Genomic DNA, 23,667 nt, shown 5'->3' with positions numbered 1-23,667 from the left:
TCCCAACAAGTACTTCCATCGACCCCTCCAACAAATATATTGGGTTGTAGGGCTATGCCTCAACCCATGACCTTACCAAACTACTCACACATGGATATTAGATCACACGAAGAAATCATTGAAGAACACACATGAAAATTGATTGATTGATAATACAATGGATGTCGGGTGTGATATCCGATTACAAAGTATGGCTAGTTGGCTGAGTACTACGATGGTGGTGATGGTGGGGCTATGGAGATGTAGATGGGAAATGGCGGCGGCTAGGGTTGTTGTGGATGACGAAGATGGAAGTTTCAGCGATGATCTGTGTTGTTTCTAGCATTGGCCCCTTCATGGTATTTGTAGTGGTGGATCAGAGAGCACCCGTGGCAGGCCATATGATCGCGCATACGAGCGCGTGCGGTCATATGGAACGTCGTCTATTGCTCTGGCTCATCCTGTGCGCCTCCCACTTGATCTCCTCTGTCTCCTCTTTACTCCTTTCCATGTAGTGACTTGATTTCATCCATATATAGCTCATTTCCTCTGGAAACAAAATAAAGATAGGATATTTGGAATCCTTTGCACTTGTTAGTCATTAGTGGCAATATCGGAGCGAATATCTCAGTTTTTATGAAATATCTCGGTTTAAACTCAGGTTTGATGAGCATAAAAATAACACTCATCATGTACATCCCTGCAAAGTGACCCACACATGAGTTTTTATCGTGCACTTTGATATTCATATGGAGGGTTGTTAAACGTGCTAACCATAGCTTGATTAACTTCTTGGCCGCAGTTGGTCTTTGTGCCAATGGGGCAACGGATCATATAGTTAAAGCAAATGGTGGCGGCGATGGCATGTTGGAACAAGGTCTCTTCGGACTCTCCCTGCCTTGACAACATCCGATCCGGTGCCAGCAGAAGGCCTAGAGAGTTTGTGTCCAGAGATCTGTTGGCTCTCTCTAAATCATGATCGTTTGTGTGTCCTTCAAGGAGAGCAGTTGGCTGGCCATTGATGCGATGACTTCAACATTTTCTTTTGTGTTGTTCTGTGGCATATGGTCCAGTTTCTCCGATCCTCTGGACAGGTGGCAATGTATTTGAAGCTCGTTTTGCGTGGGGTGATGCTCCAATCGACACTTCTCTAATGACTTCTAAATCTTCTATCAAGGGGTGAGTGTTTATTGTGGTCTTTAAATCCTAGCACGTTGAAGGCGTTTCAGGTGTCTCTTCCTTTACTGTTAGTCCAGTGATTTTCAATCTCCGATAGACGGTGTACAATCAGAGGAAGAAGAAGGCAATATGTTTTGTAATGTAACGTTATTTGTACTGGTTGATCTGTCCCCAGTTGTCATTCCATTGTACTGACTATTATTTTTCTCAATAAATATTATGTATAAGATGCCATTTTGGTGTAATTTTTATAGTAAACGGTGTGACTTCGCTAAAAATGCAAATCCAAAGCAAAAAGTTTTTAGGTTTTAAAGACAAACATATGATAGATCACAAGTGTACATAAATTTAGAATGAAGCCCCAGTCTCCTTCTTATAAAGGTTAAAGTTGGTGGTAAATTCACTAGTGAGGCAAACAACCTTGACAATAAACAAATACACTCTTCTTCACATGTGGAAGTAGCAACCTTTCAAAAGACATATAAATAATTATACTTTATTCATGTGCGGGACCTAACACAAATAAACAAATAAACTACTACTTTACTTTAAACCAACACTCATGTAGAAGACACAAGTAACAATTGCAAAAAATAAGACTACAACTCAAAACCATGATTTTAGTTTTAGTTTCTCTTCCCAATCAATTGTTTCAAGTTTGATATCATACCATAGGGGATTTAACAAATTGTAATGCCCATTCTCCCATGTTTACAAATCCGAAATGTTGTCTTACTTTAAATCTTTCAAATGGCCTACTGCGGTCACAACAAATTCTTCGACGTCTACCGCATCCCACTTACTGCATTTTTGCCCTTTTTTAATCATGAATCATGCAAGATATTAACGTTCTTTTGCGAGATATTGATGTCTTTTGATCATGTGCACGACTCTGTAACAACGCACATGCACTATGCTAGTTTCAAACAAAACTTAAAAAGTGGCCAAGGACGAGATTCAAGCATTGTTTGGATTGTTAGTCCAGTTTGCTATACCCGGGCAAAGGTTAAACCATAGGCTTAGGGCATCTCCAACACTGACCCCTAAACCAGACATTGCATCCGTCTGCGGACACAAATGCAAGAGTCGGCCATCCAAAGCTATCTGCATACATTTCACATCGGATTTCAACTAACCAAACGAATTACATCAAACACGGTAGAATTCATCAAAGTTTGAATATAAATTAAATAGCACAAATCATCCAGAAATAGCATGCAAATATGTCTAGTACAACAATAGTTCAAATTCAACAAGATTAACTGGTTGTTCAACGAGTTTGAACAACAAGTTTTTCATGGATGGATCATGTTGTCCCACATATCCTGTCACTTGAGCTTCATCCAACAATGTATGTATGTGAATGGTCTGCCCTCTGACCTATAGTACATCGCGACGGCACGTGCAAGCTACACAACATGGACAACAACTTGAATCAACATGTAGAGCATGAAGAAGCAAAACTTACGATCTCCATCGTTACCGCACGCAATGGCCACATTGCCTCCAGACGATCAACTGCGCCACAAAACTTCATGACGGAGTTATGGGTGGTGGACCATCGATACGCTAGCGACTTGACATTGCGCTCATGGATGATGTGCATGTCATCATAAGGCGCAATGTGCTTTTGCGCATGAAACGAACCATGGCACTGCCAAAAGGCATCCCTTCTGCTCTTGCCTACGAAGTCGGCAAATACGTCCAACCACGCATCGCACAACAACTCATCCTCCCTCACTGAGTACTCCGTCAGCCTTCTTACTCTAAAAAACGATGTGAAGTTTCAAAATAAGCTCAATGGCATTTGGCCAAACACCTGTCGGACGTGGTGTCCTTCATGGACGGCGTCGACGGGGGAGGGGGGAGGGTACCTGGCTGCAGACAGATCCTGGGTGGACGTCGTCGTAGTATAAGGAGAGCGGGCGCGTGGGTGGGGGCTGGGGACGCCCGATAATGCCTACGCGGCGACCAGAGAGGTACAATGGCGGCGTTGGACGTGGAGGGTGTGTTTGCAAAGCAAGGGGAGCAGGCGCAGAGTGAAAGAGATTGGGACCAGGAGAAAGGATTTGAGTGGCCCGGGGTGTCGGACTCCTACTCCTACGTGCTGGCAGTCCGGATTCCCGTAAAGTCCCACGGACTGATAAGGTACCACGTCGGATGGCTGTTTTGAGGGTCGTTGTCGAAGATGTCCTTAGTTTTGATGCTTGTCTCAATCAAGATCGTTATTAGGCGACGTGTGGTGTTCATCTCAAAGATAAAAGATGGGGAGTGAACGTATCACTAGCTCTATGACAAACAACTCTCGCCAAAAAAAAATGACAGCAGGGAACAAACGTCATGGTGGTCCAGCCTTGGGGATGCTCAGTTCCAAAATTCTGCGCTTTGTGCATCCCACGCTTGGTGCATATGCATGTGGCTGCGCAAAATCCGTACAGCATGAGATGATAACTGGGTCAAAGGCTCGATGATCTGGCACGAGTAATACCAATGGATGTTCACATCATCATCATCCGTCTAAAATACCAATGGAGCACTATGATTCCTATCCGTGTACTCCCTCCGTCCGGAAATACTTATCCGAGGAATAGATGTATCTAGATGTATTTTAGTTATGGATACATTCGTTTGTATCCATTTTTATGACAAGTATTCCAGACGGAGGGAGTAATATTTAAGCAAATTCAAGTGAATCGTATTCCCCGCAAAAAGGAAAGGTGAACTACATGACACAGTTTGCCACAGTTATGCATTGCCGCTCCCCAAGAGTATCCATTTCATATGTGATGTGAACTATGGCAAGCTTTCTAAATTCTAATGACTTGGGGTTGATAAAGCTGGTGACAAACTAGGGACGCGGTGAATCTGGGAACAACACAAGACATGCTTAATTTCAGGCATGACGACCGAGCAGATAAGAAGATTGGTCACATTACGATTTGCTCGCTAGCAGAAACAGTGATTCCCCTTCAGATATCAGATGTACATGAATTCCCCACCCCTGACAGCATTGGCCGCTCCCTTCCTGTCTTCCTCCTCCTCTCGCTCCCGCTCCTTCCGGCTCTCATACGCATGGTCGTCCGTCCTCAGCTCGTGCCGGCAGATCGGGCATGAGTTGTTCTCATCCTGCGGGATGACCATCAAAATTGGTTAGCTGCGCTGAATTGTACCATCAATGTAGCTTCAAGAGCAATGGTTATGAGGGTGTACGAGCAAAATTACCAGCCACGGCTTGAGGCAAGGAGGATGGAAAAGGTGCTTGCACGGCAACTCCTGCATCTTGTCATCCACAACCAAGTTTTCCCGGCAAACAGCACACTCAGTCTCACTGCCCAGCCTAGCAATGACTTCTTCAGTAACAGTTACAACCGGGAGATTAGCAACGACCTCCTTTGAAGCCGGTGGTACCTTGGGCTGCGCTGTGATACCCTGGCAATAGTAGATCCATACTCAAGATTCATACCAATATTCAAATATCAAATACTTGACAACCGCACAATACTCTCCATCATGACAGATTTGTGATAGCAGCACTAGGAAATTGCAAATTATTTGTACTAGCGCATCCCATTTTAGCAAACAACAAGGCTCTGTAAATTTGAGAATGCAGGTCATCAAAGATAGCACAATTCTAAATCCATCAAAGCATTGCTGAGCTCTGATTTTAGCAATTCAGCACCACTCACGTGTGGTGCAGGCTAGGCTCAAGGTAACTCACATACTAATACACATTGGATAAGATACTAACAAATTTATCGAATTTGTTCTTTACTATAGCACTTAGAACGCCAAAACCTATATTTGTATACCTTCTATGGTTAGTGAAGATACCAAAAACATTGTGTGCATCAATAAACTAAATATAGAAAGGTTAGGATTTGAAAATGGGCACCAAAAAAATTTATCCTCGTGAACCTACCTGCAGTGATGCTTCCAAGGCACTCTCAAGCTCCGCGTCCCCTGATATGGTGTTTAAGAAGTTCATTATAGCAGGTGTCATCTCCTCAGGCCTCAACTCCGTTCTAGTGTTGTTCCCGTTTTGATCTCCAGAAGGTTCCGCTAAGATGTTCAATTCTCGTGTTAAATTCTGGGCGACAAGCCATGCTGGAGGAGGAGGTTCTTGTCCCACGGTAAGATGGCCTTCAAAAAGGAATCTAGTGTCTGGGAAAGGCAACATCTTATTAGTAAGTAGATATTTCAAAGGATAAAGACTTCTGAGGACAGACACTTGATGTAACCAAAGCAAGCACACAAAAAGGCTTATACATGGTTGCCATGATATAGCACGTAATACCATCTATTAAACTATGGACATTACAAGCTAAATTCTTATTGACATCGCTGCCAGAACACAACCAGAACAATCAATACAGGAATTACCAGCAAGGGATGTGCCGTGAGAGTTGACTTGTGGAATTTCATAAGATGTATTCATGCTAAGTATTGATGTGTTACTAAATTCACAAGTTAAAATCTTGATTACATACCTGGTTCTCTGTTGGTTGGCATTGACTCCTCATTTTCTTTTTCATCAAGATGCTCCCGGGCCCTCAAAATGCAGGTTTTGAGGCGTTCCTTTTCAGCAGGATTAGTTAACAGCTTCTCTGTTGCTACGAAGAGGTTCAGACCAGCACGCCAGAATCCAGGTGCTGTATATCTAGTCTGAAGGACGGTTGCAACACGGCAAACCGTAGAGTACATCTGCAAAGAGTAGTTCACATATATGAATGACAACAAAACAAGGCAGAAAAATAGGATGACAGGCATGAAAAAGAAAACTGGATTGTAGCGCGTAGCAATCCGTAAAATAATAACATGGCTCGCAGAGTCATGGGCTGTATAGTAGGCAAAAAAAGTGGTCCATGAGAACATTTCCAACTAAAAGAGTGCTAGGTGTATTTGTACCGAGTACCAAGATAATGGAAATACTCTCCGTAGTCGAATGCTCTCTATGGCAAATATCTCCACTAACATCTGTTTTCAACTCCCGGTCTTTTACTTCCAGTCTGATGCCTTTGTGGCACGATCACGACTGTTCATGGCCATATATTTGTTTATGCTGACAATACGAAGTGCATCCAGCAATGGAAGTCAAAGGGCACAGCTATATTACTCTCTTCATCACATCATGTACATATAATCCTGTTCATTTCGATGGTATTTTAGTTCTTGTGATTTGGCGATTCTAACTCATTAGACCCATGATCACAAGTTTTTTGTTCATATAGAACATGGGAAACAATTGCCTTAAATAGTTTATCCATATACTGCGCTAGTTTTCAACAATTATAAGATATGTCATATTGGTTGGTTCCTTTGTTTTGGGCAAACATTAGTTAAAAATGATTAATCCAGACGCTGGTTAACATGATTTAGGCTTGGCACCTTAGTATATAAACTATAAAGTTATTTCCAAGGTCCACCTCGGATGCTAGACAAGGATTTCTGTAGCGAATCGATGCTGAGGTTAGCTTCAGCAGAACAAATAAGGTTAAGAATCGTAGTTTTACCTACATAGCACACCAGCTGCAATAGAGACGCTACTAACACTTTCTGCTGCTTGGGTAATTGAAAATACTCAAGAACTCTGGAACTGGAATAGCCATCATCTATCACCCGAAGCAGAGCGTCCATTACTAGTTGATTTAACCAAAATAGGCGGAAGTCTTATTGCTAATTTGACAGTTGTATCTTGTATCTAACAAATGTAATTTCAATACTATGCAGGATCCGGTCCCGCACCAATCGAATTTTCCATCCCCAAATCCTCTCCTCCTAGATCCATACCGAGCAGCAACCTCTCCCTTCTACGACAAATGTAACAATCTCCCGCACATATTTCCCAGCCCCATGACAGGTCTGCTCCGTAGGGATGGGGAAGGTCAGGTGAGGTGAGGTCGGCCTTACCGACTCGCGGAGGGCGGGCGAGGCGCCGGCGTAGCGGTCGCGGAGCGTGGCGGCGAGGTCGGCGACGGCCTCCTCGAAGTGCTGCTTCTTGCCCAGCTTCCTCCGCAGCGCCTCCAGGCGCTCCGCCACCGCCGCCTCGTCCCCCGCCGTGGCAGACATGGCGCTAGGTTTCCGATTCGACTGGGGTTTCAGCTTTCAAGGTTGCTTCCTGATCTGAGATCGGGCGGTCGGTGGGCTGCCCGCGGTTTTTGTGTGTGTATGATGCGTGCGTCGCCGGAGGTATAAATGCCGACGGAGTCTGGTGGGTGGAGGGGCGCGCGTCTAGACTCTGGTGGTGTCTTGGAGGAGAGGAAAGAAATACCGCGGGGACGGGAGGGACGGTGGCTTAGCCAGGGAGGCGGGCGGTGACGACGTCGCGAGTGGCGTGCGAATGGACGGCGACCGGGGTGAGGGGCTGGGCCCAGCCTTGCAGCTTACTCCAGGGTCCGAGCCGTCGGATCGACATTCGACGGTAGAGGTAAGTACACGTATTACAAAAGAAAAGAAATTCTTCGTTCCCGTGGTTGCAGTGCAGGAAGGCGGTAGAGGTACATCTTCAAACGGCGCAGAGCCGGAACTTGCTAATTTGGACGCTATAAACTCTCCCGAAGGTTCGCATCTTCCCAAAGCCGAAGAACTTCTTTGAACCACAGCTAAGGCAAATCTTCAGTATTGGTATCGTGGGCCGGTGTCTAGGGATAGGAGCCGTCAAAAGAAAAGGTGAGACGACTATCGGTGTGGGGTCAGCTTGAGCCGAGGTCGTCTCGTCCGCCCTGCTCACCGGGCACACCTTAAATTTTTCTTCGCACAGCTGGGCACCTTAATTAATAGTACACCTCAAATTCATACAAAGACATGTAATGTTTATGTAAATGATGAAAAACACATTGTCCGCCTACTATATCAGGACATTCCCATCGGACTACAAAAATTTGGCATTTTCTACATGTATACTAGGTATGGAGAAGATCATTGACCCGTCGATGTCCTCCTTCTCCTCTTTGGGGGGAGGGGGGCATTCCGGCCACAGCACGGTTAGCCCGATATGCTCTTGGGCAAGGGCGTGTGCGTTCCTATGTTGCCGCTTCTTGACGATGCGGCCACGGATAGCTTCCTTTGTGGCAGCGCGCCGCCATGTTGGCAGTGTTGGGGATCGTAGCAGAAATTTAAAATTTTCTACGCATCATCAAGATCAATCTATGGAGTCATCTAGCAACGAGAGAGAGCAGTGCATCTACATACCCTTGTAGATCGCGAGCGGAAGCGTTCAAGTGAACGGGGTTGATGGAGTCGTACTCGTCGTGATCCAAATCACCGATGACCGAGCGCCGAACGGACGGCACCTCCGCGTTCAACACACGTACGGAGCAGCGACGTCTCCTCCTTGATCCAGCAAGGGGGAAGGAGAGGTTGATGGAGATCCAGCAGCACGACGGCGTGGTGGTGGAAGTAGTGGGATCTCAGCAGGGCTTCGCCAAGCTCAGCGAGAGGGAGAGGTGTCACGGGAGGGAGAGGGAGGCGCCAGGGGCTGTGGTACGGCTGCCCTCCCTCCCCTCCACTATATATAGGGGGCCTTGGGGGGGCGCCGGCCCTAGGAGATCAGATCTCCAAGGGGGGGCGGCGGCCAAGGGGTGGCTTCCCCCCCAAGCCAAGTGGGGGGCGCCCTACCCCTAGGGTTTCCAACCCTAGGCGCGGGGGAGGCCCAAGGGGGGCGCACCAGCCCACCAGGGGCTGGTTCCCCTCCCACTTCAGCCCATGGGGCCCTCCGGGATAGGTGGCCCCACCCGGTGGACCCCCGGGACCCTTCCGGTGGTCCCGGTACAATACCGGTGACCCCCGAAACTTTCCCGGTGGCCGAAACTAGACTTCCTATATATAATTCTTCACCTCCGGACCATTCCGGAACTCCTCGTGACGTCCGAGATCTCATCCGGGACTCCGAACAACTTTCAGGTTACCGCATACTAATATCTCTACAACCCTAGCGTTACCGAACCTTAAGTGTGTAGACCCTACGGGTTCGGGAGACATGCAGACATGACCGAGACGACTCTCCGGACAATAACCAACAGCGGGATCTGGATACCCATGTTGGCTCCCACATGTTCCACGATGACCTCATCGGATGAACCACGATGTCGAGGATTCAATCAATCCCGTATACAATTCCCTTTGTCAATCGGTACGTTACTTGCCCGAGATTCGATCGTCGGTATCCTAATACCTCGTTCAATCTCGTTACCGGCAAGTCACTTTACTCGTACCGTAATGCATGATCCCGTGACCAACCACTTGGTCACTTTGAGCTCATTATGATGATGCATTACCGAGTGGGCCCAGAGATACCTCTCCGTCATACGGAGTGACAAATCCCAGTCTCGATCCGTGTCAACCCAACAGACACTTTCAGAGATACCTGTAGTGTACCTTTATAGTCACCCAGTTACGTTGTGACGTTTGGTACACCCAAAGCACTCCTACGGCATCCGGGAGTTACACGATCTCATGGTCTAAGGAAAAGATACTTGACATTGGAAAAGCTCTAGCAAACGAACTACACGATCTTTGTGCTATGCTTAGGATTGGGTCTTGTCCATCACATCATTCTCCTAATGATGTGATCCCGTTATCAATGACATCCAATGTCCATAGTCAGGAAACCATGACTATCTGTTGATCAACGAGCTAGTCAACTAGAGGCTTACTAGGGACATGTTGTGGTCTATGTATTCACACATGCATTACGATTTCCGGATAACACAATTATAGCATGAACAATAGACAATTATCATGAACAAGGAAATATAATAATAACCATTTTATTATTGCCTCTAGGGCATATTTCCAACAGTCTCCCACTTGCACTAGAGTCAATAATCCAGTTACATTGTGATGAATCGAACACCCATAGAGTTCTGGTGTTGATCATGTTTTGCTCTAGGGAGAGGTTTAGTCAGCGGATCTGCTACATTCAGGTCCGTATGTACTTTACAAATATCTATGTCTCCATTTTGAACACTTTTCACGAATGGAGTTGAAGCGACGCTTGATATGCCTGGTCTTCCTGTGAAACCTGGGCTCCTTGGCAAGGGCAATAGCTCCAGTGTTGTCACAGAAGAGAGTCATCGGGCCCGACGCATTGGGAATCACCCCTAGGTCGGTAATGAACTCCTTCATCCAGACTGCTTCTTGTGCTGCCTCTGAGGCCGCCATGTACTCCGCTTCACATGTAGATCCCGCCACGACGCTTTGCTTGCAACTGCACCAGCTTACTACCCCCCCCCCCATTCAAAATATACACATATCCGGTTTGTGACTTAGAGTCATCTAGATATGTGTCGAAGCTAGCATCGACGTAACCCTTTACGACGAGCTCTTCGTCACCTCCATATACGAGAAACATATCCTTAGTCCTTTTCAGGTACTTCAGGATATTCTTGACCGTTGTCCAGTGTTCCATGCCGGGATTACTTTGGTACCTTCCTACCAAACTTACGGCAAGGTTTACATCAGGTCTGGTACACAGCATGGCATACATAATAGACCCTATGGCCGAGGCATAGGGGATGACACTCATCTTTTCTCTATCTTCTGCCGTGGTCGGGCATTGAGCCGTGCTCAATTGCACACCTTGCAATACAGGCAAGAACCCCTTCTTGGACTGATCCATATTGAACTTCTTCAATATCTTGTCAAGGTACGTACTCTGTGAAAGACCAATGAGGCGTCTTGATCTATCTCTATAGATCTTGATGCCTAATATATAAGCAGCTTCTCCAAGGTCCTTCATTGAAAAACACTTATTCAAATAGGCCTTTATACTTTCCAAGAATTCTATATCATTTCCCATCAACAGTATGTCATCCACATATAATATGAGAAATGCTACAGAGCTCCCACTCACTTTCTTGTAAACACAGGCTTCTCCATAAGTCTGTGTAAACCCAAACGCTTTGATCATCTCATCAAATCGAATGTTCCAACTCCGAGATGCTTGCACCAGCCCATAGATGGAGCGCTGGAGCTTGCATACCTTGTTAGCATTCTTAGGATCGACAAAACCTTCCGGCTGCATCATATACAGTTCTTCCTTAAGATAGCCGTTAAGGAATGCCGTTTTGACATCCATTTGCCATATCTCATAATCATAGTATGCGGCAATTGCTAACATGATTCGGACGGACTTCAGCTTCGCTACGGGTGAGAAAGTCTCATCGTAGTCAACCCCTTGAACTTGTCGATAACCCTTAGCGACAAGTCGAGCTTTATAGATGGTCACATTACCATCCGCGTCTGTCTTCTTCTTAAAGATCCATTTATTTTCTATGGCTCGCCGATCATCGGGCAAGTCAGTCATTGTCCATACTTCGTTTTCATACATGGATCCTATCTCGGATTTCATGGCTTCTAGCCATTTGTCGGAATCTGGGCCCGCCATTGCTTCTTCATAGTTCGAAAGTTAACCGTTGTCTAACAACATGATTTCCAGGACAGGGTTGCCATACCACTCTGGTGTGGAACGTGTCCTCATGGACCTACGAAGTTCAGTAGTAACTTCATCCGAAGTACCTTGATCATCATCAATAGCTTCCTCTCTAGTCAGTGCAGGCACCACAGGAACATCTTCCTGAGCTGCGCTACTTTCCGGTTCAAGAGGTAGTACTTCATCAAGTTCCACTTTCCTCCCACTTACTTCTTTCGAGAGAAACTCTTTCTCCAGAAAGGACCCGTTCTTGGCAACAAAGATCTTGCCTTCGGATCTGAGGTAGAAGGTATACCCAATGGTTTCCTTGGGGTATCCTATGAAGACGCATTTTTCCGACTTGGGTTCGAGCTTTTCAGGTTGAAGTTTCTTAACATAAGCATCGCATCCCCAAACTTTTAGAAACGACAGCTTAGGTTTCTTCCCAAACCATAATTCATACGGTGTCGTCTCAACGGATTTCGACGGAGCCCTATTTAAAGTGAATGCGGCAGTCTCTAAAGCATAGCCCCAAAATGAGAGCGGTAGATTGGTAAGAGACATCATAGATCGCACCATATCCAATAGAGTGCGATTACGACGTTCGGACACACCGTTACGCTGAGGTGTTCCAGGTGGCGTGAGTTGTGAAACGATTCCACATTTCCTTAAGTGCGTACCAAATTCGTGACTTAAATATTCTCCCCCACGATCTGATCGTAAGAACTTTATCTTTCTGTCACGTTGATTCTCCACCTCATTCTGAAATTCCTTGAACTTTTCAAATGTCTCAGACTTGTGTTTCATCAAGTAGACATACCCATATCTACTCAAGTCATCAGTGAGAGTGAGAACATAACGATAGCCTCCGCGAGCCTCAACACTCATTGGACCGCACACATCGATATGTATGATTTCCAATAAGTTGGTTGCTCGCTCCATTGTTCCGAAGAACGGAGTCTTGGTCATCTTACCCATGAGGCATGGTTCGCACGTGTCAAATGATTCGTAATCAAGAGACTCCAAAAATCCATCCGCATGGAGCTTCTTCATGCATTTGACACCAATGTCACCAAGGCGGCAGTGCCACAAGTATGTGGGACTATCGTTGTCAACTTTACATCTTTTGGTATGCACACTATGAATATGTGTAACATCACGTTCGAGATTCATTAAGAATAAACCATTGACCAGCGGGGCATGACCATAAAACATATCTCTCATATAAATAGAACAACCATTATTCTCGGATTTAAATGAGTAGCCATCTCGCATTAAACGAGATCCAGATACAATGTTCATGCTAAAAGCTCGCACTAAATAACAATTATTGAGGTTTAAAACTAATCCTGTAGGTAAATGTAGAGGTAGCGTGCCGACGGCGATCACATCGACCTTGGAACCATTCCCGACGCGCATCGTCACCTCGTCCTTCGCCAGTCTCCGCTTATTCCGCAGCTCCTGTTTTGAGTTACAAATATGAGCAACCGCACCGGTATCAAATACCCAGGAGCTACTACGAGTACTGGTAAGGTACACATCAATTACATGTATATCACATATACCTTTGGTGTTGCCGGCCTTCTTGTCCGCTAAGTATTTGGGGCAGTTCCGCTTCCAGTGACCACTTCCCTTGCAATAAAAGCACTCAGTCTCTGGCTTGGGTCCATTCTTTGGCTTCTTCCCGGCAACTGGCTTACCGGGCGCGGCAACTCCCTTGCCGTCCTTCTTGAAGTTCTTCTTACCCTTGCCTTTCTTCAACTTAGTGGTTTTATTCACCATCAACACTTGATGTTCCTTCCTGATCTCCACCTCCGCTGATTTCAGCATTGAATATACCTCAGGAATGGTCTTTTCCATCCCCTGCATATTGAAGCTCATCACAAAGCTCTTGTAGCTTGGTGGAAGCGACTGAAGGATTCTGTCAATGACCGCGTCATCCGGGAGATTAACTCCCAGCTGAGTCAAGCGGTTGTGCAACCCAGACATTTTGAGTATGTACTCACTGACAGAACTGTTTTCCTCCATCTTACAACTGAAGAACTTGTCGGAGACTTCATATCTCTCGACCCGGGCATGAGCTTGGAAAACCATTTTCAGCTCTTCGAACATCTCATATGCTCCGTGTTGCTCAAAACGCTTTTGGAGCCCCGGTTCTAAGCTGTAAAGCATGCCGCACTGAACGAGGGAGTAATCATCAGCACGTGACTGCCAAGCGTTCATAACGTCTTGTTTCTCTGGGATGGGTGCATCACCTAGCGGTGCTTCTAGGACATAATCTTTCTTGGCAGCTATGAGGATGATCCTCAGGTTCCGGACCCAGTCCGTATAGTTGCTGCCATCATCTTTCAGCTTGGTTTTCTCTAGGAACGCGTTGAAGTTGAGGACAATGTGGGCCATTTGATCTACAAGACATATTGTAAAGATTTTAGACTAAGTTCATGATAATTAAGTTCATCTAATCAAATTATTCAATGAACTCCCACTCAGATAGACATCCCTCTAGTCATCTAAGTGAAACATGATCCGAGTTAACTAGGCCGTGTCCGATCATCACGTGAGAAGGACTAGTCAACATCGGTGAACATCTTCATGTTGATCGTATCTTCTATACGACTCATGCTCGACCTTTCGGTCTTCCGTGTTCCAAGGCCATGTCTGTACATGCTAGGCTCGTCAAGTCAACCTAAGTGTATTGCGTGTGTAAATCTGGCTTACACCCGTTGTATTCGAACGTTAGAATCTATCACACCTGATCATCACGTGGTGCTTCGAAACAACGAACCTTCGCAACGGTGCACAGTTAGGGGGAACACTTTCTTGAAATTATTATAAGGGATCATCTTATTTACTACCGTCGTACTAAGCAAATAAGAAGTAAAACATGATAAACATCACATGCAATCAAATAGTGACATGATATGGCCAATATCATTTTGCTCCTTCTGATCTCCATCTTCGGGGCGCCATGATCATCTTCGTCACCGGCATGACACCATGATCTCCATCATCATGATCTCCATCATCGTGTCTTCATGAAGTTGTCACGCCAACGATTACTTCTACTTCTACGGCTAACGTGTTTAGCAATAAAGTAAAGTAATTTACATGGCGTTATTCAATGACACGCAGGTCATACAAAAAATAAAGACAACTCCTATGGCTCCTGCCGGTTGTCATACTCGTCGACATGCAAGTCGTGATTCCTATTACAAGAACATGATCAATCTCATACATCACATATATCATTCATCACATCTTCTGGCCATATCACATCACAAGGCATATGCTGCAAAAACAAGTTAGACGTCCTCTAATTGTTGTTGCATGTTTTTTTTACGTGGCTTCTATAGGTTTCTAGCAAGAACGTTTCTTACATACGTAAAACCACAACGTGATATGCCAATTACTATTTACCCTTCATAAGGACCCTTTTCATCGAATCCGATCCGACTAAAGTGGGAGAGACAGACACCCGCTAGCCACCTTATGCAACTAGTGCATGTCAGTCGGTGGAACCTGTCTCACGTAAGCGTACGTGTAAGGTCGGTCCGGGCCGCTTCATCCCACGATGCCGCTGAATCAAGATAAGACTAGTAGCGGCAAGTAAATTGACATGATCTACGCCCACAACTGCTTTGTGTTCTACTCGTGCATAGTAACTACGCATAAACCTGGCTCATGATGCCACTGTTGGGGATCGTAGCAGAAATTTAAAATTTTCTATGCATCACCAAGATCAATCTATGGAGTCATCTAGCAACGAGAGAGAGCAGTGCATCTACATACCCTTGTAGATCGCGAGCGGAAGCGTTCAAGTGAACGGGGTTGATGGAGTCGTACTCGTCGTGATCCAAATCACCGATGACCGAGCGCCGAACGGACGGCACCTCCGCGTTCAACACACGTACGGAGCAGCGACGTCTCCTCCTTCTTGATCCAGCAAGGGGGGAGGAGAGGTTGATGGAGATCCAGCAGCACAACGGCGTGGTGGTGGAAGTAGCGGGATCTCGGCAGGGCTTCGCCAAGCTCAGCGAGAGAGAGAGGTGTCACGGGAGGGAGAGGGAGGTGCCAGGGGCTGTGGTACGGCTGCCCTCCCTCCCCTCCACTATATATAGGGGGCCTTGGGGGGCGCCGGCCCTAGGAGATCAGATCTCCAAGGGGGGCGGCGGCCAAGGGGTGGCTTCCCCCCCAAGCCAAGTGGGGGGCGCCCTACCCCTAGGGTTTCCAACCCTAGGCGCGGGGGAGGCCCAAGGGGGGCGCACCAGCCCACCAGGGGCTGGTTCCCCTCCCACTTCAGCCCATGGGGCCCTCCGGGATAGGTGGCCCCACCCGGTGGACCCCCGGGACCCTTCCGGTGGTCCCGGTACAATACCGGTGACCCCCGAAACTTTCCCGGTGGCCGAAACTAGACTTCCTATATATAATTCTTCACCTCCGGACCATTCCGGAACTCCTCGTGACGTCCGAGATCTCATCCGGGATTCCGAACAACTTTCGGGTTACCGCATACTAATATCTCTACAACCCTAGCGTTACCGAACCTTAAGTGTGTAGACCCTACGGGTTCGGGAGACATGCAGACATGACCGAGACGACTCTCCGGTCAATAACCAACAGCGGGATCTGGATACCCATGTTGGCTCCCACATGTTCCACGATGACCTCATCGGATGAACCACGATGTCGAGGATTCAATCAATCCCGTATACAATTCCCTTTGTCAATCGGTACGTTACTTGCCCGAGATTCGATCGTCGGTGTCCTAATACCTCGTTCAATCTCGTTACCGGCAAGTCACTTTACTCGTACCGTAATGCATGATCCCGTGACCAACCACTTGGTCACTTTGAGCTCATTATGATGATGCATTACCGAGGGGGCCCAGAGATACCTCTCCGTCATACGGAGTGACAAATCCCAGTCTCGATCCGTGTCAACCCAACAGACACTTTCAGAGATACCTGTAGTGTACCTTTATAGTCACCCAGTTACGTTGTGACGTTTGGTACACCCAAAGCACTCCTACGGCATCCGGGAGTTACACGATCTCATGGTCTAAGGAAAAGATACTTGACATTGGAAAAGCTCTAGCAAACGAACTACACGATCTTTGTGCTATGCTTAGGATTGGGTCTTGTCCATCACATCATTCTCCTAATGATGTGATCCCGTTATCAATGACATCCAATGTCCATAGTCAGGAAACCATGACTATCTGTTGATCAACGAGCTAGTCAACTAGAGGCTTACTAGGGACATGTTGTGGTCTATGTATTCACACATGCATTACGATTTCCGGATAACACAATTATAGCATGAACAATAGACAATTATCATGAACAAGGAAATATAATAATAACCATTTTATTATTGCCTCTAGGGCATATTTCCAACAGGCAGCGAGGCAGGCGCTGCCAGGCCTCGGCCATCATCATCTTCTCCTTCCCATGACAGGCACACCGGTCTCAGTAGCTCTCATACCCCCCCACCTCACGAGATGGGAAAGTTAAGGGGTGTGCTGGATAGATCCCACCGTCGGCTGGGCGCAGTCCTCCCGGGAACAGCAAAGGCAGTGCGAATGACCATTGCTGAAGGAAATATGCCCTAGAGGCAATAATAAAGTTGTTATTTATATTTCCTTATATCATGATAAATGTTTATTATTCATGCTAGAATTGTATTAACCGGAAACTTAGTACATGTGTGGATACATAGACAAACAGAGTGTCACTAGTATGCCTCTACTTGACTAGCTCGTTGAATCAAAGATGGTTAAGTAGTTTCCTAGCCATAGACATGAGTTGTCATTTGATTAACGGGATCACATCATTAGAGAATGATGTGATTGACTTGACCCATTCCGTTAGCTTAGCACTTGATCATTTAGTTTATTGCTATTTGCTTTCTTCATGACTTATACATGTTCCTATGACTATGAGATTATGCAACTCCCGAATACCGGAGGAACACTTTGTGTGCTACCAAACGTCACAACGTAAACTGGGTGATTATAAAGGTGCTCTACAGGTGTCTCCGATGGTGTTTGTTGGGTTGGCATAGATCGAGATTAGGATTTGTCACTCCGATTGTGGAAGAGGTATCTCTGGGCCCTCTCGGTAATGCACATCACTATAAGCCTTGCAAGCAATGTGACTAATGAGTTAGTTGCGGGATGATGCATTACGGAACGAGTAAAGAGACTTGCCGGTAACGAGATTGAACTAGATATGGTGATACCGACGATCGAATCTCGGGCGAGTAACATGCCGATGACAAAGGGAACAATGTATGTTGTTATGCGGTTTGACCGATAAAGATCTTCATAGAATATGTAGGAACCAATATGAGCATCCAAGTTCCGCTATTGGTTATTGACTGGAGATGAGTCTCGGTCATGTCTACATAGTTCTCGAACCCGTAAGGTCCGCACGCTTAACGTTCTGTGACGATTTGTATTATGAGTTATGTGGTTTGATGACCGAAGTTTGTTCGGAGTCCCGGATGAGATCGGGGACATGACGAGGAGTCTCGAAATGGTCGATACGTAAAGATCGATATATTGGAAGGCTATATTCGGACATCGGAAAGGTTCCGAGTGATTCGGGTATTTTTCGGAGTACCGGAGAGTTACGAGAATTCGTATTGGGCCTTAATGGGCCATACGGGAAAGGAGAGGAAGGCCTCAAGGGTGGTCGCGCCCCTTCCCCATGGACTGGTCCAAATTGGACTAGGGAAAGGGGGCGCCCCCTTCCTTCCTTCTCCCTTCCCTTTTTCCTATTCCATGTGGGAGGTGGAATCCTACTAGGACTAGGGAGTCCTAGTAGGACTCCACACTTTGGGCGCGCCCTATGAGGGCCGGCGTCCTTCTCCCTCCATCCTTTATATACGTGGCCAGGGGACACCCCATAGACACACAAATTGATCATTGATATCTTAGCCGTGTGCGGTGCCCCCCTCCACCATAATCCACCTCGGTCATATCGTCGTAGTGCTTAGGCGAAGCCCTGCGCCGGTAACTTCATCATCACCGTCATCACGCCGTCGTGCTGACGAAGCTCTCCCTCGAAGCTCTACTGGATCGTGAGTTCGTGGGACGTCACCGAGCTGAACGTGTGCAGATCGCGGAGGTGCCGTACGTTCGGTACTAGGATCGGTCGATCGTGAAGACGTACGACTACATCAACTGCGTTGTCATAACGCTTCCGCTACGGTCTACGAGGGTACGTAGACAACACTCTCCTCTCTCGTTGCTATACATCACCATGTTCTTGCGTGTCGTAGGAATTTTTTTGAAATTACTACGTTCCTCAACAATTGTCTTCTCCAACCCGCATGGGATGACACACTAGTCGCGCGAGCTCAGGCGCGGCTGTATGAAGAGATGACACGGGCGCGAGCAGCCTCGGCCAGCTCGTGCAGGCGGCACGCAAGCTCCGGCCGCGTGCACTCGATCTCGGGGACAGGGGCAAGGGGCCTGGAGGCGCTGGTGCGGCGGATGCTCGGCAGGGCAAAGCTCCGGCCGTGGCGTGAGGAGAGAGAGAGGAAAGAAAAAGGGTGGATGACTTGTGGGTCCGTGCGCTAGCTAGCTGAGGTGGCATGAGCGTCTGGGCGCGACCGGGCGTTACCGGGCAGCCTCATATTGGCCCCAGATTTGAGATGGGTTTCAGATACGACGACTAGTCCAAACGTTTAGGATTAAATTGAGCGGTATGATTGGGTCAGCTTTTTTTTTGACCGGACACTGACCTGGCGTATGTTTCGGGTATTTAGGGAGAAAATAGAGGTCCGGTGTAGATGCTCTTATGTTTTTCTTTACTCGCCAATTTGTTGACATATTTTATGTGTGCGTGTTTGTGTTGGCTGTGTGCATCTTATCTTATGCACACGTCGAATGTGTGCTTATTGTGTTATGTATCTTCTAGATGCTTCATTTTGAGCAATAAAATACATCATTTATAAATAAATATCTAAAATCTTAAAAATGTGAAACTGTTTTCGAATCAGGTAGGATGGACTCATTTATGTCTCTCTTTTTTTTGTTTCTCTAGAGACACTACTATCTACTCGGTACTCGGAAGCCTGGTGGTCGGTGGTGGATAGATGACAATTGGGACCCACAACAGGAAAACAGAGGAAATGTGTAGGCTTCGGGCTTCAGGCTGGCCCATATCTAGGACGGGCCTTCCTTTTTTCGTTTTGGTTTTTTGTGTTTTTTTGCCTCTTTAAAAATGTTTGGATTTAAAAACAATAATTTAAAATATTTTTTATTAACTTGAAAAAACATTGTGATAAAAACAAATCCCAAATTTGAAAAATGTTCTCAGATTAAAAAAATTATTCATCAATTTAAAAAAATGTTCTAGGTTTTAAAAATTTGCTCACAGTTTCTAAAAGTTGTTCTAGGATTTATAAGAAAAATCATGTGAATTTCGAATTTTTTTAAGGATTTGAAAATGTTTTGTATTTCAAAAAAATCATGAATTTTAAATTTGTTCCCAGATTACCAAAATTGTTCATGAATTAGGAAAAATATATTTTTGAATGTCAAAAAAAGTTTGCGAATTTGAAAATTGTTTTGAATTTAAAAACATGTTCCTGTATTTCAAAATATGTCCACGGTTGTGAATTTAAAAAATGTTCTGAATTCAAAAAAATTACAAGATTTGAAATATTATTCATGAACATCAAAAAATATTTATGAATTGAAAACATATCCATGTATTTAAAAAGTGTCCCCATATGTCAAAAAAATAGAAAAAAAGTAAAAAAAGGAAACCCAGAAAAAACATGGAGAGAAAAGAAGCCTGGTTTGGAAAGGTTCTAGAACCATCACAAAATCAGAAGGGGGTCCTCCCAAAGAAACTACTATCTCATTGCTTTATTTTTTCCAGGGGTACTACCTCACTGATACTCCCCCCTCGCGCGAAACCAAGCGAGAAAGTGGGCCCGCCCAGAAGAAGGGGCGCGTATTTATCACTTTTTGGGCCAGCCCATATGGCGATTTTTTTCTACATTGGTTTTGGGAACCTCCTAGAAGGTTCCCCTGGTTTTTCTGGGTTGGTTTTCATTGGTTTTTTGGGAAGCTTATTTCTTTCTTATAAATTCATGAGTTTTTTTAAATCGTAAACTTTTTGGAATTAGCGAACTTTTCTCAGATTCATGAACCTTTTTTGAATTAGTGAACCATTTCCTAAATTCACAAACTTGTTTTAAATTCTTGAACTTTGAAAAATCATGATTTTTTCTCAAATTCACAAACTTTTTTAAATTTATGTTTTTTCATATTTCTGACTTTTCTCACATTCTTGTAACATTTTTCAAAATTTATAATTTTTTTAAAAATAGAAAACAAATGTTGTCAATTTTTTAGAATTCATGATTTTTAAATACTCTTTTATTGGACTTATGTTTTTTTATGTCAACTAGTCAAATAGTCAACGTTCAACAGCAGCGGCAAAAAAGAGAGAAAAGGACGGTAGGGCGAGCGAGCGAGGCTGGCGCAGGAGCGAAACGTGATTTTTCTGGCCACGGACCACTAACTAGGTGTGTGAGCACCAGCGAACGACCTCTCGCCAGAAGCGCCATATAGGCGCTCCCTATGTCGTGTGCGTTAAGCTGTCGAGTAAATGCGCAGAGCGATCGAACATGGTCGACCCAATTTGGGTCACTAGGTAGTTCCTCCTACCTTGCCGTTTGTAGCGATTATTCTTTCGGTTTTATGGTTTTTAGGTGGTATTTTGTTTTTGTATTAAAAATTCCAATGTTTTTAAGTGAATGTTTTTTAAAGCTTTAGGCATTTTTAAATTCACGAGCATTTTTTAAATGTGAAATAGTCTTAGAATCCTTAACATTTTTTGGATTTATGAACATGTTTAAATTGCAAAAAAAAATTGGAATTAATGAAATTTTGCGAAACGATTATTTTCTTGAACATAAAAACAAAAAGGGGGAAACTGAAAAGAAAATTGCCTCAACAGAAACAAATGGCCCAAAAAAGGTATCACTTTCGTCAAATATGGACCGAATAGTTGAGGGCGATTTGATGGATCCGTCTAGCTCTATCTGCCAGAAGATTGATCCAATAAGTTCCCCGTCCCACTGTTCGGACAGTGGATCAGTTAACTCGTTGGCTTTCATTATAACACTTTAGCCTCTCTTATTTTTGCGAGAAACACTTTAGCCTCTTGGCATAACAATCATCATATCCGGACTACCCAGGGGCTCGCTCAAATGTTCACATTATTGCCATCTCCAATTATCCTAACCTACCCTCTTAAAAAAAGTTTGTAATCCTGCCATAATACTCTAACATGTGAAGGAAACCCCCTTTTTGGGTCCTACTTGCAATAGATGTCCATTTTGGTAGTACTTAGCACAAAGAGAATCCGGGCAAATAATTAATCACCAACATTATTTAGTAATTACTAGGACAATGCCCGTGCGCTGCAACAGGGACGTACATATTTCTCTGTTTTAACATTAACCATATGTAATATATACTTTTTGTACCCTCGTGTATATAACATTGTGGGCTTAATTTTATTGTTATAAATCACTCTTCTTCCAAGGCCTATGAATGCTATCCCACTAGTACCAAGGCTATCTTAGGGGAACAGCTCAGCTATAAGCAATCAAATCCTTAATTCCATGGCCACCCAAGGACTTAGGTGCACAAATGTACTTCCAGTTCACAAGGAATTCGAAGATAATGGGCCATCAAGGCACCAACATAGACTCTATATTGTAATTGTACATTTTACCAGGACAAAAAAACTGAAACAGGCAGAACTATGAAAAATATGTCACTCTTTTCTTTTCATGTCATTTCAGCAACTATCATGGGAGTATAATATGTAATTTTAGAGCCAAGATGCATTTAGCATCATTGTTACCTTCAGCGAAACACATGATTATGTACCTATGCCTTCGCACCCCCTTGCAACCAAATTGATCCTTGATCAGAGGCATAATTCCATGAGAAAATACAACAATTGAACTGTACAAAGCTTACATGCTAAGCATGCATTATGTACACATGAATATCAAACGAGGTCCTAAAAATAAAGTGAGATCTAGACATAATAGATACATGACTTTCTATTTTTTTCCACATCACAATAGCTACACTAAAAGTGCATCAGGATTCATGATGGAACAACTCACAGATGTAGAAGTTGTACCTCCATAAGCACTCTTCTCCCCTAGAGTCTGACGGAGGCCGTAGAGGATAACCCTCACCTCCTACCTCATCATCGGGTCATGGAGGCGGCCTAGGAGCGTCCTAAGTTCTGCATAGGCGACGGTCCATGACTCCGTGCACATGTATTTCATCCATGCTTATCAATGATTAATGTTGTTGTTTGCACAGATAAAATAGACAACAAAACATAATTGTCGATGATATAGTAGACCTTGGTTACTTGAACAATACAACGCGAAGAAATAAGGAAACGTCGATTAGCAATGAGAGTAGAAACCAAAACCTCGTGACTGATATGTTCTCTGATCATGCTACCAAGTTCAGACATCCCATTTTATCTGATCAAGCAGCAAGTACATATGCTTCATGTACAATATGTGTTATCCTCCAATAATGTCAGTATATAGGTGCGGTAAATAGAGTGAGCAAGAACATTATGGATGCGGCACGGGTGCCAATTGGGAATTTCAACAAACTGACCCGCATGCGGCACACCATGCAGAATCATTACGGTGGCAGGGACGGCTGTTCATCCTAAGGTTCATCGAGTATATCATGCTTGCAACTGAAACCACAATCAAACAAAGGTTACCGGCTTACAGCACACGCACATCGCGAGGGAGGGCAGCGGTCGGTGCAGAGCGTGAACCATGCACTGTGGACGTCGCTGCCATAGCGGAGCATAATAGGCGCGGTAGGTAGATATCACAGGGAAGCGCGCAGGAGCAAGGTGTAGTACAGTGGCGTCCACACGCGCGAGGCTGGAGGCCGTCTCGGCGTCACGGCGTGGGAGGGAGCTGTAGAGATGCCTGCGAGGGTTTTCGCAGCACGGACGAATACCATGACCGGGGAGACTTGCAGTGGCCTGCAGGACGATGCTGGCGGCGGCAAACAACGA

The 23,667-nt window shown here is 45.2% G+C and overlaps 1 protein-coding gene across 1 annotated transcript; it reads right to left on the bottom strand.

Moving 5' to 3' along the window:
- Positions 1-3,831: 3,831 nt before the first annotated feature.
- On the bottom strand, positions 3,832-7,449 carry LOC109780764 (E3 ubiquitin-protein ligase AIP2). The gene is made up of 5 exons (XM_020339345.4): positions 7,066-7,449; positions 5,646-5,859; positions 5,078-5,319; positions 4,381-4,587; positions 3,832-4,284 (listed from the first exon to the last, which is right to left on the bottom strand). The coding sequence occupies exons 1-5, from the start codon at positions 7,222-7,224 to the stop codon at positions 4,135-4,137; spliced, it is 972 nt and encodes a 323-aa protein (XP_020194934.1). The 5' UTR covers positions 7,225-7,449; the 3' UTR covers positions 3,832-4,134.
- Positions 7,450-23,667: the final 16,218 nt, after the last annotated feature.

Source organism: Aegilops tauschii, chromosome 5, assembly GCF_002575655.3.
Source record: "Aegilops tauschii subsp. strangulata cultivar AL8/78 chromosome 5, Aet v6.0, whole genome shotgun sequence".
Classification (NCBI taxonomy): domain Eukaryota; kingdom Viridiplantae; phylum Streptophyta; class Magnoliopsida; order Poales; family Poaceae; genus Aegilops; species Aegilops tauschii.
This window is presented reverse-complemented; position numbering and strand designations above follow the sequence as displayed.